The sequence below is a fragment of the Symphalangus syndactylus genome, chromosome 6 (assembly GCF_028878055.3).
Source record: "Symphalangus syndactylus isolate Jambi chromosome 6, NHGRI_mSymSyn1-v2.1_pri, whole genome shotgun sequence".
Classification (NCBI taxonomy): Eukaryota; Metazoa; Chordata; class Mammalia; order Primates; family Hylobatidae; genus Symphalangus; species Symphalangus syndactylus.
The window spans coordinates 140,276,015-140,291,655 of record NC_072428.2 but is presented as its reverse complement, the minus strand read 5'-3'; the positions used below and the strand labels follow the sequence as shown (position 1 = coordinate 140,291,655).

Genomic DNA, 15,641 nt, shown 5'->3' with positions numbered 1-15,641 from the left:
ATTTAGTTAAGTGTTTGTTGAATGAATGAAAGCGTTGAGTCATCACAGACATGTAAGTTGTGAATGCGTGTTCACACATTCTAATGAGTGAGGCTATGACACTGTGAAAGAAGACTCTGCTGCAGGGCTGAGTAGTCCTGATGCATCGCTGGAGATCATATTTGATAATAAGTCTGGTGCCTTTCGGAAATGACAAGAACAGGACATACATATGCCACTGTCCTCCCACACCCACAGCAGAGGTTTCGAATTCACTATGGCATTGTTATTTACCGAACCTGGTTGTGAATTTGGAATCTTTTGTGACACAGCCACTACAGGCAGCTTAATGATCAAAACTAGGATGAGAGAGGAAAGCTGTTTTCCATCAAGAGCATGTTCTGTTTTGCTGTCAAGTATGAATATTGTGGCGAAAGGAGAACATTGTTACCTTGAGAGCAGAATATAAGAAGTTTCTAAAGTGGAAGGTAAACTGGAGACACTGCTCCAAGGTGTAGAAAACTTAGGAGGCTGGAACCAAAGACAACTTTTGAAACATGATTGCAGCTTCAGCAGAGGTAGAGCTGCCTTTACTATAAAGGAAATGAGTCACAGAGTGGCAGTTCTGAACCATGGCCCCTCTCACATTTTTGCTGGTCCTCCCATTGAGATGTGGGATCTACATCTTCTTCCTTTCCATTTGGGTGCAATGGTGACCACTGACCAATAGAGTATGGCAGAAGTAGTCATGGGATTTCTGAAGTTAGGTCATAAAAGGCGTGCGGCTTCCTTCTTGTGTGTGAGAACACCCATCTTGAAGCCCTGAGCCTCCATGCAAGAGTTTGATTACTTGAGACCACTATGCTGTGAGGAAGCCCCAGCCCCACGGGGAGACCACACATAGGTGCTTGGTCTACAGTTCTAGTTGAGCACAGACCAGTCCAGATGCCAGACATGTAAGGGAAAAAGCTGCCAGACAATTGCTGCCTCCAGTATTAGTATCCAAGATGTTATCAGCTTCCGAGTCCTCCCAGCTGAAGCCCCAGACATCATGGATCAGAGAGAAGCCATCTCCAGGGTGTCCTGTCTGAATCCTTGTCCCACTGAGTTCATGAGCATAATAAAATAGTTGTTGTTTTGTGCCCCTAAGTTGAGGTGGTTTGTTATGTAGCAATGGATAACTGTAACGTGGAATCAGCTCTCAGGCAGTGACAGGGGATCTTGTGAGGTTTGCAAAACAATCCTTGGATGCCCTAGCAAATAAGCATGAAGATTTAGTCCGTAGCCTTTTAACATCCTGGCTAAGTTCTTGGATCAGACATCTACACCTAATATGGTTTTTTTTTTTAACTTTTAAGTTCACAGTGCATGTGCAGGTTTGTTTCATAGGTAAACTTGCGTTGTGGGGGTTTGTTACACAGATTATTTCATTACCCAGGTATTAAGCTTAGTACCCATTGTTTTTTTTTTTTTTTTTTTTTTTTTTGAGATGGAGTCTTGCTCTGTCACCCAGGCTGGAGTGCAGTGGCACAATCTCGGCTCACTGCAAACTCCGCCTCCCGGGTTCATGCCATTCTCCTGCCTCAGCCTCTCCGAGTAGCTGGGACTACAGGCGCCCGCCACCACGCCCGGCTAATTTTTTGTATTTTTAGTAGAGACGGGGTTTCACCGTGGTCTCGATCTCCTGACCTCGTGATCCGCCCTCCTCGGCCTCCCAAAGTGCTGGGATTACAAGCGTGAGCCACCGCGCCCGGCCCCCATTGTTATTTTTCATGGTCCTCTCCGTCCTCCCACTCTCCACTCTCCAATAGGCCCCAGTGTGTGTTGTTCTCCTCTATGCGTTCTCATCATTTAGCTCCCACTTATAAGTGAGAACATAAGGTATTTTGGTTTCCTGTGTTAGTTTGCTAAGGATAATGGCCTCCAGCTCCATCCATATCCCTGCAAAGGACATGATCTCATTCTTTTTTATGGCAGAATAGTATTCCATGGTGTATATATATCACATTTTCTTTATCCAGTCTATCATTGATGGGTATTTAGGTTGATTCCATGTCTGTCGCCCAGATTGGAGTGCAGTGGCATGATCTTGGCTCACTGCAACCTCTGCCTCCTGGGTTCAAGCGATTCCCCTGCGTCAGCCTCCCAAGTAGCTGGGACTACAGGCGCCCACCACCATGCCTGGATAATTTTTATATTTTTAGTAGAGATGGGGTTTTACCATATTGGCCAGGCTGGTCTCGAATTCCTGACCTTGTGATCTGCCCGCCTTGGCCCCTCCAAAGTGCTGGGATTACAGGTGTGAGCCACTGCACCCGGCCAATTCCATGTCTTTTCTTTTTCTTTTTTTTTTTTTTTTTTGAGACGGAGTCTTGCTCTGTCACCCAGGCTGGAGTGCAGTGGCGCAATCTCGGCTCACTGCAAGCTCCGCCTCCCGGGTTCACGCCATTCTCCTGCCTCAGCCTCTCCGAGTAGCTGGGACTACAGGCGCCCGCCACCACGCCCGGCTAATTTTTTTTTTGTATTTTTTAGTAGAGACGGGGTTTCACCGTGGTCTCGATCTCCTGACCTCGTGATTCGCCCGCCTCGGCCTCCCAAAGTGCTGGGATTACAAGCGTGAGCCACCGCGCCCGGCAGCCAATTCCATGTCTTTTCTATTGTGAATAGTGCTGCAGTGAACATAGGTGTGCATGTGTCTTTATAATAGAATGATTTATATTCCTTTGGGTATACACCCAGTAATGAGAATCCTGGGTCAAATGGTATTTTGTCTTTATACACCTGATATGTTTTCATGAGATATCAGGTTCGTCCTGGCCTTAGCCATTAGAAATTCCAGGTTATGGGATGTAGCCACCTTGAAGTGGCCCTAGGACAGGGAATCCATGCAGTTCAAAGTAGCAGGTCAATTACCAAATGTATGACCAAAAATTATGAATGTCTCCCCCTAAGTGGGAGAGGCACAGCAAATTAAGAAGAGAGATTAACGAGACAATTAGTATATATGTTCTGAGAAACAGCTCGTAGTTGGCCAAGAGTTTAGGATTAGTCCCTCAGGAACTTACAGTTGAGTAAAGCATTTAGCTAATCATGTATTTTTTGTAAAAATGTTTACTGCCAAGATAACTTAGGGTTAAGTGTGCAATTGCTCTAATTTGCATAAGCTTGCATTTAGTGGTAAATGAAATATTTACTATAACTGGCATATTGATTTAATACATATTTGTTTGCTTTTGGGAAGCAGAACATGCTTTGAGGAGAAGATTACGTGCTCTCTTGCTGCAATGCATTACTATTAGGAACATAGCCCAGGAAATAGCTGCCGCCTCAGGGCCTTGGCCGAGGTAGGTAGCGGGAGCAGACGGCAGGACCAGCTCCTTGGGGCTGGGATCTTAGCCTGGGGTTTCACTCTCTGCTGTCACCACCTTTAAATTCTTAATAATTTTGAAACAAGGGCTTGCATTTTCATTTGAGGCCCACAAGCTGTGTGCCTGTCCTGGCGTGCAGGGGTCTGCATCAGCGTGAGCTCTGGGTTGGATGTTAGCTGAGGTCTGCTCCTACATTGAAGGGACACAGGGAATGGTTCTGCAGGGAGCTTAATCAAGAGGAAAGGTTTAAAGGCTCCCAAAGGTGGAGGGGCAGGTCGTGGAGGGCTTGGTCCACTGGGCCACCTGGAGGTTTAGGCAGAGGCCACCAGCAGTCTTGATGAAACAACTCCAAGCCCCAGGACTTCTTGGTTGACTTCACTCTTACTGAACTCCACCAGCTAACAGAGACCTTGTCCTATTACGCCCTATGAGTGCTGGGAAGTCACTCTCAGGGAAGGCCCATTGGCCGCCTGGGCCATGCCATCTATCTCCACTCAGGGATTCTTGGGGCATCCGAGTTTTCAGAGGTGAGCCAGGCTGATCACGGAGATTCCTGAACTGCCTGTCTTCTGGGTCTCCCACTCCTGGGTCATAGCTGGGACTTGGGTGGGGAACACCTGCTGCTCTCAGTTCTCCCTGCTGAGGAGGGTCAGACAACAGGGACAGTAGCCCTCTCACCTGAGTGTATGTGGTGCTCAGGGAGAATTCACCACCCAGACAGAGCTGAACTTCCAGGCCTGGGGAGGCTACGTGCTTGGGAATGGCAGAGTCACACATGGACAATCATTGAGTGAGTCCACAGGGGCCAAGCTCTGCCTACTTGAGGGTTAGACCAGGCTTGCAGTTTATTTTTTTTTAAGAGGTAGGGTCTTGCAGTATTGCCCAGGCTGTGGGCTTGGACTCCTAGGCTCAAGCAATCCTCCTGCTTCAGCCTTCTGAGTACTTCCAGTTTTTATTAAGAAACAGAGGATGAGCATCCGAGGACATCCCCGCCTCAGTACAGGAGCCCTCAGGCCTCCCTGTCTGTCCCTCTGGGCTGTCACCCCTGTGACTGTGGATATCTTGAGGTCAGGGACTTCGTCTTCCTTGTCTTTGTGTCCCAGGCCAGTTACATTCTGCTTAAGGGAAGGAGGAACAGTGAGAAATGCTGAAAAGTAGAAGCCGGGAACTCAGGGGAGGAGGGGGAAAGTAGTACCTGTTAGGACCACTAGAGACGGGGCCTGGGAGGAAGGGAAGGGGCCCTGGGATTCTTGGGGCTGCTTTCTCAGGAGTGAAGTCAGGTCCTTCTGCCATCTTGTTAGGGGTGGATGGTGTTGGGAGATGGCACTGTGGTGGCCACAGGAATGGCCAAAATAATTATTTGGGGCAAGATGCAAAGACTCAACAGGGCAGGGAAGTGAGAATGTGATTTGAGGCTTGTATTTCTGAGGCTCTCAGCTGCTGGTCACTCAACAAGGACTGCTGAGTGCCCGCTGAATGCACAACACCAACAAACAACTATGAAAAATCAGCCAGGTAGAGTAAGCAATGCCTTTGGTCTTCCAGCCGCCCTTGGTATGGTGGGTGATGACAGTCATACACCCACAACTCAGTGTGTAAAGGAGCCCCTGAGCCTCTGGTGTCCTCCACCCCCTTGAAATGTTTATCAAAACCACGCACACCTTCCTTTCTGTCTTCTTGGAGGGAGAGAAAGGCTGGAATCTGTTCTATTGAATTGTCCAGTTTGAAAAGATCCAGGACCCTGCCCCACATGACCTGACTCACCTGTTCCTGCCTCCCTGTCACTGGTTCCTAGTTCTGTGGCTGGCTGTGGGTGACTGAGCTCTGAGCAGGGCTGGGAGGGACAGTGTGAGATTGCCCATTGGTTCGCTTGTCTGCTTTCCTCTGTCAATGATCCTCCATGATGGAAAACTCCACATCCATTGTATTAGCTCCTGTGGCTGCTATACACACAGTACCACAAACTTAGTGGCCTCAAACACCAGTGTATTCTCTTACCATCTGAGGTCTTCAGGGCCTTGTTCCTAATGGAGGCTCTAGGGGAAAATCTGTTTCCCTGTCCTTTTCAGTTTCTAGAGGTCGCTTACATTCCTTGGCTTGTGGCCCCTTCTGTCATCTTCAGAGCCGGCAGTGTGGCATCTTCTCTCCTGTCTCCCGCTCACAAGAGCCTCGTGATTACTCAAGCCCACCTGGATGATCCAGGATAATTTCCCATCTCAAGATCCTTACCTTAATCGTGCCCACAGAATTCCTTCCTTGTGCATGTAAAGTAACAGATCCACAGGTCCCAGAGATCAGGATGTGGACATCATTAGTGGGGGGTGGAGGGCATTATTCTATCTACCCCATCCATCCTGGCCAGTTACTATAGTACCACACATCAGCAATTAGAGTTTCATTTTTCTTTCTCTCCTTCCCTCCCTCCTTTCCTCCCTTCCTCCCTCTTGTAAAATTTAGATTTCAGTTTTTTAAGTAGGTAATACATTCTCACGATTCAAAAATAAAAATAACATAGCACTAGGGCGAGAGGCTGTGGCACCCGGGTTTCTGCAGTTAGTGCTTTCCCAGGCCATGTGCCATGGCCAGGACACTTGGGGCTCCCTCAGCTCCAGAGGGAGGGAGGAGACCCTCCTTGCCCCATCCCCATAGCATCTGGCCAGGCCACTCTGCTTTCTCCCCAGCCTCTATCTCCCTACCTGGCCAGCCCGTGGCCCAGCCCTGTCCATCATTCCCCTTCTGTCCCCAAAAGCAAGCAAACAAAACAACAACAAAACCCCTAACAACTCAATAGAAAGGTTTCCATGGAGAAAGCCTGCTCCTATCCCTGTTCTCACCCACCACGCTTCCCTGTCGTCTACATGTAGACCAGTCTAGGGAGACTCCTGTCCTTTCTCACACAAAGTTAGCATGCTGTCTGTATAATTCTATGCCTCTTCTCTTTTCTTACTTGCTATGGCCTGAAGTTTTGCCCTATCAGCACACAGAGTATCCTCATTCGTGTGTTTCTTTTACAACCAGCAGAATTGCACTGTGAGGTTGTGCCACAGTTTATTCAACTGGGGTTTTCTACAGATGAGAGGTTGGTTGTTTCTAGACTTTTGCTGTTACAAACAATGCTGCAATGAATCACTTTGTACATATGTCGTTCCTGTGTTTATAGGTGGACCTCGGGGATAAACCCCCTGAAGTTGGGCCAGTGTGCTAATGGATAAAGGCACGGTGATCTTGCTAGATCTCCCTGTAGCATTGTCTCTATGGTTGTGCCATTTTGCAAGCCTGTCACTGACATTGGGAAATTCCCTTGCAGCCTCCCCAGGAGAAAGTTGTCAGTCTCAGATTTTTTTTTTTTTTTTTTGAGACAGGGTCTCACTGTGTCTGTGTTGCCCAGGCTGGAGTGCAGTGGTGTATCTCGGCTCCTCAGCTCAAGAGATCTTCCCATCTAACCCCCTCTGTCCCGGGACTACAGGCGTATGCTGTCCTGCCTGGATACTTTTTTGTATTTTTTAGGAGAGATAGCGTTTAGCATGTTGCTTAGGCTGGTCTCAAACTCCTGGACTCAAGTGATCCTCCCATCCTCCCGCCTCAGCCTCCCAAAGTGCTGGGATTACCAGCGTGAGCCACCGTGCCTGGCCAGTCTCAGATTTTAAAAAACCAATCTGATAGGTGCAGGATTTCAGTGAGCTTCCTTTTTGTTAGTAATGGTGGCTTTTCTGGGCTGCAGTAGACCAGTGTGAATAAAGTGCATGCCATGTGTGTGCACGTCTGTGCGGGTGTGTGCACGTCTGTGCAAGTGTGTGCACGTCTGTGTGTGTGTGCGCACGTCTGTGCGAGTGTGTGCATGTCTGTGCGTGTGTTTCCTACACACACGGCCCTGTGCCTCCCCGCAAGAAGCAGCACACAGAGCGAGGCTCTGAGGGTTTATTGTCTGCCCCAGTGAGGCTCCTGGGCTTCCTGGGAGGAACTGGGGGAGGAACTGGGGGCTGGTCACACAGGTCTGTAGGTCCCATTGTAGCTAAAAGGGGGAGGCGTCGAGCAGTCCCTGTCCTCAGGGATCCAGCGCTGGACATAGTTGGGGCCGTTGTCCCGAGGCCACACGATCACAGTGTCTCTGGATGCCAGGGAGGGGTCCTCTGGGAAGAAGTTGAATGGCCGGAGCAGGAAGCCCACGGAGTTCCCAGGTGTGGCTGTGTTGGGAATGTCCTCTGAGTGGGGGATGTGCAGGAAGCCCACCGTCACCCAGGCCACCAGGTCCTGCAGGAGACAGGGTGGGCTTCAGTGGGCAGGGCTGAGTACTGACCACTGGAGGCCACTCTAGCCTTTGGTCATTTTCAGTTCTGCCTGGAAACTTGCTGAATTCCTCTCCAGCCCCTTTTAAAGAGATGAGCAGCTCTGTTGTGACCTCTGAAGTTGCCATCCCCACAGCAAGGCATAGCTCCTGCGACTGGGGACAGATCTGGGCAAAGGGTGGCTGGGACTCCCTGATGGTGATGAGGATGGTCCTGTGCTGAGCTGGAAGGAGGCAGGGCCAGCACTGGACAGGGCTGGGGACAGGGCAGTACCTCATTTTCAATGTTCTCATTGTTGTGAAGAAACTTCTCGAAGACCACGGGCGGGTCCCAGGGGTCGTTCTGGTGGTAGATGCTGCTGCTGCGCAGCTCCGACTCCCGGTACTTGGTCACTGCCAGGGGGTACCTGCCAGGCAGAGGCGGAGCAGCTTGGCTCAGGGCCCTGGGCTGGCCCCCCTCAGCCCTGCCAGCTTCAGGGTCAAAATAGAGGAAGATGATTGCCTTCCCCAAGATGAGAGATCATCTCTCTTGGGTGTCAGCAGGACGGGCTGCTGTGAACCGAGGTTTGGGTGATCCGCAGGAATTCTCCCCGCCCCCCTCCCCAAATGCACAGAGACACAGGCCTAGAAGAGCAGGCAACCCTTGCACAACACGGGTGTGAGCTGCATGGGTCGTCTTTCTCTCTCTTTCCTTCCTTCTTTTCTTTTTTTTTTTTTTGATGGAGTTTTGCTCTGTCGCCTAGGCTGGAATGCAGTGACGCGATCTTGGCTCACTGCAACCTTCGCCTCCCGGGTTCAAGTGATTCTCCTGCCTCAGCCTCCCGAGTAGCTGGGACTACAGGTGCCCGCCACCACACCTGGCTAATTTTTGTATCTTTAGTAGAGACAGGGTTTCGCTGTGTTGGCCAGGCTGGTCTCGAACTCCTGACCTCAGGTGATCTGCCCACCTTGGCCTCCCGAAATGCCGGGATTACAGGCGTGAGCCACTGCACCCAGCCCACAAGTCCACTTTCACTTGGGGTTTCTTCCGCCTCTGCCACGGTGACACAGCAAGACCAGCCCCTCCTCCTCCTCTTCCTCAGCCCACTTAAAGTGAAGGAGACGAGGATAAAGACCTTCGGGATGAGCCACTCCCACTTAATGGATTGTAGATATATTTTCTTTTCCTTAGGATTTTTTTTTCTTTTTTGAGACGGAGTCTCGCTCTGTTGCCCTGGCTGGAGTGCAGTGGCGCAATCTCCGCTCACTGCAAGCTCTGCCTCCTGGGTTCATGCCATTCTCTTGCCTCAGCCTCCCAAGTAGCTGGGACTACAGGTGCCCGCCACCATGCCCGGCTAATTTTTTGTATTTTTAGTAGAGATGGGGTTTCACCGTGTTAGCCAGGATGGTCTTGATCTCCTGACCTCGTGATCTGCCCGCCTCGGCCTCCCAAAGTGCTGGGATTACAGGCGTGAGCCACCACACCCAGCCAGGATTTTATTAATAACATTTTCTTTTCTCTAGCTTACTTTATTGTAAGAACACTGTATCTGACACATAGAACATACAAAATATGTGTTCACGGAATGTTTATGTTAGTGGTAATGCTTCCGGTCAACAGTAGAGTATTTGTAGTTACGTTGTGGGGAAGTCATAGTACGCTTGGCTTTTTTACTGCATTGGGGGTTTGGCACCCCTACCCCCCACATTGTTCAGGATCAATTGTACACACAGATATACACATACATACACAACACGCATGTGCGCCCAGATACAAAACCACATAGACTAGGAACCCCATAGACACAAACACAGACAGACACAGACACAGACACACACACTGAGGGGAGCCCCTGACCCTCCCCCAGGCCCCCTGGGTCTTCCTCACCTTGCCCAGGTGATGGCCTGCTCCTCCTGCCAGCCTGGGGGCAGCACCTGGTCGGCCATGGAGTGGATCTGCAGGCGGTAGCTGCGCTTGTGGCCCCAGGGGTTCTCCTGGGGGCTGGTAAAGAGCAGGTACCTGGGCAGCTTCCTTTTGAAGCGGAAGGCCGCCTGGCGCTCCCGGGAGTACTGCGTCTGCTCCAGGGTCGGCTGGACCACGCGGTGTCTCGGGCTCCAGGGGTTGGTGATGTTTTCTAGCTTCATCTGCAGTGTCTGGAAGCTGTTCTTGGTGCCTGGAGGTATGCAGGGAGAAGGAGAACGAGAATCAAGCTGCCAGAACTGAAACCTCCTCATTCTGCCCCAGGATCTCCATCCTCCACCACATCCAACAGCCAACTGTCTGGAATAACCGGGATGTTGGGGGATGCCCTGGGCGGCTGTGCTGATTCCATTACCACTCTGGGAAGTTCCTCTCAAGAGCTGTGCTCATGCCCATCTGCTGTGGCTGCAATCCCAGAGAAGGGGCACTGATTTTTCTCCAGGCATGAGAGGCTCTGTCCAGAGAGGTGGCTGGGGCTGAGGGGTAGGAGCCGCCTGTATGGTCCTGGTGGCCTTGTTGGGTCTGGCAGCATCAGTCATTCTACCCATGCCATTCTTTTATGGTGATATCATCCAGGAGACACCCTGAATATTCCCAGACAATACTACACTCCATCTCAAAACGCTAGACAGTGACATTTCTTACCCTCCTAGGCACCGTCCCCTCCCTTGCCCCATGCACAGCCCCAGGGTCAGGACAGGGTCCACACTGTTGCATCCAGGGCAACCCTTGGCACTATTCGCTTTCACCATTTTTCAGGGACACACTAATTTCTAGCTTTAGGTTTTACAGAAGGCAAATGCTCCTAACTTTCCACCACCAGGGAGTTACAGTGCTGTCTCCTGGGAGTTTAAGTTATTGGCTGGATGCAGACGTTTGAACGGGAGAGTCTCGCTTTGAGTCCTACCTGCCACATCCAGGTCTACACGGTAGTGCACCAAGTGAGTGTGTATGTTGCCAATCAGGTGGGTGTGCAGGCGAGTGCCGTGGCGCAGCCCCTCGGGGGTGTAGAAGGTGGCATGGACGTAGCCAGTGGCATGCATCTTGGCCTCCATCACCCCGTTGGGGTAGAAGATGAAGTCCCAAATGTAATCATAATTGTAGACAGTTGAAGTTGTCCGCAGCACCAGCACCTGGCCCTTCAACCCTGCATAGAAGTTGAAGCCACCTTTAAAGTTGGAATTAAAGTGCCGCCGAAGGGGCACCCCTGTGGGCATTTCAAAGAGGCAGAGGGCTCGGGGATAATGGACGGGGTCATCGGCATCATAGTAGTGGAAAGTGTCCAGGAAGGTGGCGGTCTCCGGGCAGTCGATGCCGGGGGCTAACTCATGAGTGACGCTGCCCAGGCCCCAGCCGACATCGAGGTACTTGGTCTGCATGCCTGCAGGTGTGTGTCCTCCGTACAGCGCCACTGCCTCTTGCACGCTGACCTCATAGGCAATGCGCTCTCCGCCGAAGTGCACGTTCAAGACCTGCAGCCCGGACGAGGAGCGCAGCCGGAAGGCGAAGCTCCAGCCCCCGTAGAGCACAGCGTTGCCCTCCAGCCTGAAGCGAGGGCCGTGGGGCTGGACCAAGCGGGGGCCGCTCACGTGGGTGGGGCTGGGGAAGTCCCCGCGGCGCTTGTGGGAGGAGAAGAGGGGCGGCTCCTCCGTGCTCTCATGCCCCTTGCCCCCAGGCAGTGGGTCCTCCAGGACTACCACGTCTACCTCTCCGTCTGCATACTTGCGAGCCAGTTCCTCTGGGCTCCCATAGAACTTCCCGTTGTACCACACCTGCTCCACGGCCCAGTGCCGGGCATCTGTGCTCCCATGATCCACGAGGAGCTCCAGCCCAGTGGGGTGCAGAAAGTAGCCTTCTACATAGCGCTGTATGATAAGCCAACTGCGGCGCTGGCCAGAAGCCACACCCCGGGGGGCCACGTCGGTGAAGGCCAGGCATCTGTCATGGCAGTCTTGGAATGAGAAGCCTGTGGTATTGAGGAAGAACTGATGCAGGGGCTTGGTGGCTTCCTGCAGGGTGTGGTAGAGGAGGGCATACTCTGCTGTAGAGATGGGCCTCGATGCCCAGGAGGACTGGTGCCCAGGCCTGGGGGACAGTGCTCGCATGTAGCAGGGCTCTGGCAGGGGCCCCACAGCAAACTCAGTGACATTGGGATGCTCCTGGTCACCAAAGAAGATGACGGCACGGGCTTCCCGCACAGGATGCCTTTCACCTTTATCCAGAAACGTCAGCACATGGTACTTCTTGGGCAGCAGCATCTCGATGAGAAACACGGTGTTCTTGGCCATGGTGGTGGTCCTGGAGGGCTGCAGCCTCAGCTCCTTCTTGGACCAGAGGAAGCTGTGCACTGCCTTCAGCTCTTGGTTGCTTAGGTCTGAAAACACCCCTGCCTTCCTGTGCAGAGTCCCTGGGGAGGGCTCCGCCATGGCCATCTGCAGCATCAGGATGGCAGCCACGGCCCAGCCCAGGGCCGGCATCTCTCGCTCCGTGGCTCTGGAATGCAGTAGAGGAGATGAACTTAGTTGTCTTATGGGCAGAGATGGGCTTCCCTCAGGTTAGGGCCATGGAATTTTCCTATGGACTGAGCTTCCTCCCCTTGCCCTGCCCCAAGCTGGAGGCTGTCCTGGGGCAGCTGGGGCCCCATGCATAGTCCCCAGCGCTGTCGGGCCACTGCCTGTGCATCCATCCATTTATTTCTGCCCTCTCCTCACTCCTCTATAAATGTCCTCCAGTCCTGCAGCCTTTCTTACTCAGGAGAACGCTCTTGTTTTTGTGTATTATCTCAGCCAGGGGCGCCGTGAGTCACAGAGGCCAGGCTGGGCCCCTGCACATGCCCCCAGGTGCTTCTTGTGTCCTGTAGAAGAAGACACCTGTATTAACAGCAAAACTACATTTCTGACACAACGAAATACCTTTTAGGTAGACAGATTTTGAAATTTAGTATAGAAATTCAAAGGTAGGCTCTGGAGTCAGGCTGCCTAAGTCCCAGTGACTCATGCCACTAGGACTTGCTGTGTGGCCTTGGGCACGCTGCTTAAACTCTCTGGGCCTTCATGTTCTTAGTTATAAAATGAAAATAACGACAACAATGCTTAGCTCCTAGGGTTGTGGAGAGAAATCAATTAAACAGTAAACATAAAGTGTTTGTAACAATGTCGGCCATATAGGAAATGCATGAGAAACGTTAGCTGCTCTTCTTGTTAAATTAAATACAGGCTATCGACACCAGCACATTTAAAGTTTTACGCAATGTAGAGTGATTCAGGTGTGACTAGGCTGCAGACTGATGGCTTTGGGGGTGAGGTAGAGGTGCCCAGTCCTGCCCAGCTTTCTTTGTGCCCCATTCACCTCTCTTGTCCACCCAAGGCTACTAGGAGGGTACCTCAGGGAGGGGTTCATCTTAGGAAGATGCCTTTTCCTTTCTCAGGGAGGGTGGGTCAGGGTCTTCACCTCATAACCCCATTCCCCAAGCAGCTGTCAAATCCTGCGCTTGTAGCTGTGGGCCTCCTGCAGGGCTGGGAGACGTGGTGGCCACAACTCTGGCTTCCCGTGTGCTGTGTGCGGAGTCTCTGGGAGACTGTTGCTCTTGCCTGTTGCACTGTTGCTACAGACGCTGGCTCCCAGCCTCAGTTTCTCCACACCCTAACTTGTCCTCCTAGGTGCTGTGGGCCTCCCTGGAAGGCTGCTGTCACTGTGAAATTTCCCTGCAGAAGCTCTGCCTTCGCCACCTTGCACCCCCTTCCTCAAGGCTCTGGGTTGACCTGGGAGCCCCACTTCAGGATTCCTCCCTGTCTCAGCTGTGCCTTTCACTTCCTGCAAGCAGTGCCTGAGGCATAGACACTTGATTTATAAGGTGGATGCATGAGTGAGTTGGACTCTGAGAGATCCTTGTTTTCATAGGTAGTTGCCTTTTGCTCCCTAAATCAGAAGCCCTGGGGGTAAACCTGGAGAAAACGCCTTCTCCTGTGCAGACAGACAGGTAGCAGAGAGGGTTAATCCACTCCTGTCTCAGACCTCTGCCTGGCCCAGCCTCCTCCCAGGGGGCCCAGGCCGCCTGCAAGGCAGGCCCCGAGGATTTCACCTGGAAAGTCGGCGGCACAGGGTATGAGGTGTAACTGAGGTGCAGCAGCTCCACTTTGGGTGTATCGTGGAGTGACCCACTGAGGAAACCTGACCATCATGAACGCTTTTCATTTCTTGCTTTTGTTTTTGGAACATGCATTTACACATCACATTTCCGAAGCACAAGTGTTGGGAACACAACCCATGTGTTAACCAGAGGCCCTGTTTTCCTCGTGGCTTTTTTCCTACAGAGAAGCTCAGCTGCACATTGTCCCTTCCCACCCGACTCTGGGCCAGTGTCACATCCTTTGCCACCTTTTGAGGTCAGCTGAAACCCCGCACTGCCGAGGAGTGCTCTGTTTTCGGCCCCAACTAACATACTTCTCCACTAGCCCCCTTAGCATTTGTATTTAATTTGTACACGATGGGCAGTTCTTGATTCACAGATCAATGAAAGGTGTTGGCTGGGCCTGTTCCGTCACCCGAGGGCTCTCTAGCCCTGGAAGCCACAGTCGAGGCTGATCTGAGATGTCCTTCTCTCCCTTTCCCATGCCCCCCTCCCCGAGGGCTCTCCCCTTGCCCTCGTTTTGTTCCATGGTCATGGCCTCTCATGGGGATGTCCCTCTAGTTGCCTTGTCTTGCCCTCTGGTGCTGGCAGAAGACCCTGGAACCCACACGATCTTGGGCTCTCGGAGGCCCTGCTCACCTGGATGGAGCAGGTGAGGCAGGGGCTGCAGGTGGAACCCAGAGCCAGCAGGAAGAATATGAGGTGAGTTCTTGAGTTCTCCTATTAAATATTGGCCAGGCCTCTTTTTTTTTCTTCTTTAAATAGACTTTTTTTTTTTCCTGAGACAGAGTCTTGCTCTGTAGCCCAGGCTGGAGTGCAGTGATGCGATCTTGGCTCACTGCAACCTCTGCCTCCCAGGTTCAAGCAATTCTCCTGCCTCAGCCTCAGGAATAGTTGGGATTACAGGTGTGCACCACCATGCCCGGCTAATTTTTTGTTTTTAGTAGAGATGGTGTTTCACTGTGTTGGTCAGGCTGGTCTTAAACTCCTGACCTCAAGTGATCCACCCGCCTCAACCTCCCAAAGTGCTGGGATTACAGGCATGAGCCACCAGGCCTGGTCCCAAATAGACTTATTAGACTTAAATATATATATACATGTATATATAGATATATATAGTCAGGATCTCACTGTGTTGCCCAGGTTGGTCTTGAACTCCTGGGCTCAAGTGATCCTCCCGCCTTGGCCTCCCAAAGTGCTGGGATTATAGTAGACTTTTTTTTTTTTAATAGACTTTTAAAAATAGACTTTAATAGATTTCTTAATAGACTTTATAAAGTCTGTTAAAAGTCTTTAAAAAGTCTATTAAAAGTCTTTTAACAAACTTTATAAAGTCTATTAAAGTCTTTTAAATAGGAGTCTTTTAAAGAGGAATTTTAGGTTCATAGCAAAATTGAGCGAAAGGTACTGAGAGTTTCTGTATACTCACAGCCCCTACACACGCAGCCTCCCCACTATCAATATCCACACCAGAGCCGTACATTTGTTACAGCTGATGAGCCTGCACAGCACTCTCACCCAGAGCCCACAGTTTACATCAGGACTCACTCCTGCTGCTGCATATTCCTTGGGTTGGACAAACGGACAATGACATGGATCCACCATTAGAGTGTCACACAGAGTAGTTCCACTTCCCCCAAAATCTTCTGTGCTCCACCTCTTCCTCCGAAACCCCAGCAATCACTGCTCTTTTTTTTTTTTTTTTTTTGAGACAGAGTCTCGCTCTGTCACCCAGGCTGGAGTGCAGTGGCGCAATCTCAGCTCACTGCAAGCTCCGCCTCCCGGGTTCACGCTATTCTCCTGCCTCAGCCTCTCCGAGTAGCTGGGACTACAGGCGCCCGCCACCACACCCGGCTAATTTTTTGTATTTTTAGTAGAGACGGGGTTTCACCATGGTCTCGATCTCCTGACCTCGTGATC

General features: G+C 51.4%; 1 protein-coding gene across 1 annotated transcript in view; it reads right to left on the bottom strand.

Annotated features, from left to right (window-relative positions):
• Positions 1-7,251: 7,251 nt before the first annotated feature.
• Positions 7,252-15,641, bottom strand: part of AOC1 (amine oxidase copper containing 1) — a 28,986-nt gene continuing 20,596 nt past the window's right edge. The window contains exons 3-6 of the mRNA XM_055284516.2: positions 10,500-12,085; positions 9,500-9,785; positions 7,907-8,039; positions 7,252-7,598 (exon numbers count right to left, since the gene is read on the bottom strand). Coding sequence (XP_055140491.1) covers positions 7,332-7,598; positions 7,907-8,039; positions 9,500-9,785; positions 10,500-12,085 — 2,272 coding nt within the window. The 3' untranslated portion in view covers positions 7,252-7,331. The remainder of the gene's footprint in view (positions 7,599-7,906; positions 8,040-9,499; positions 9,786-10,499; positions 12,086-15,641) is intronic.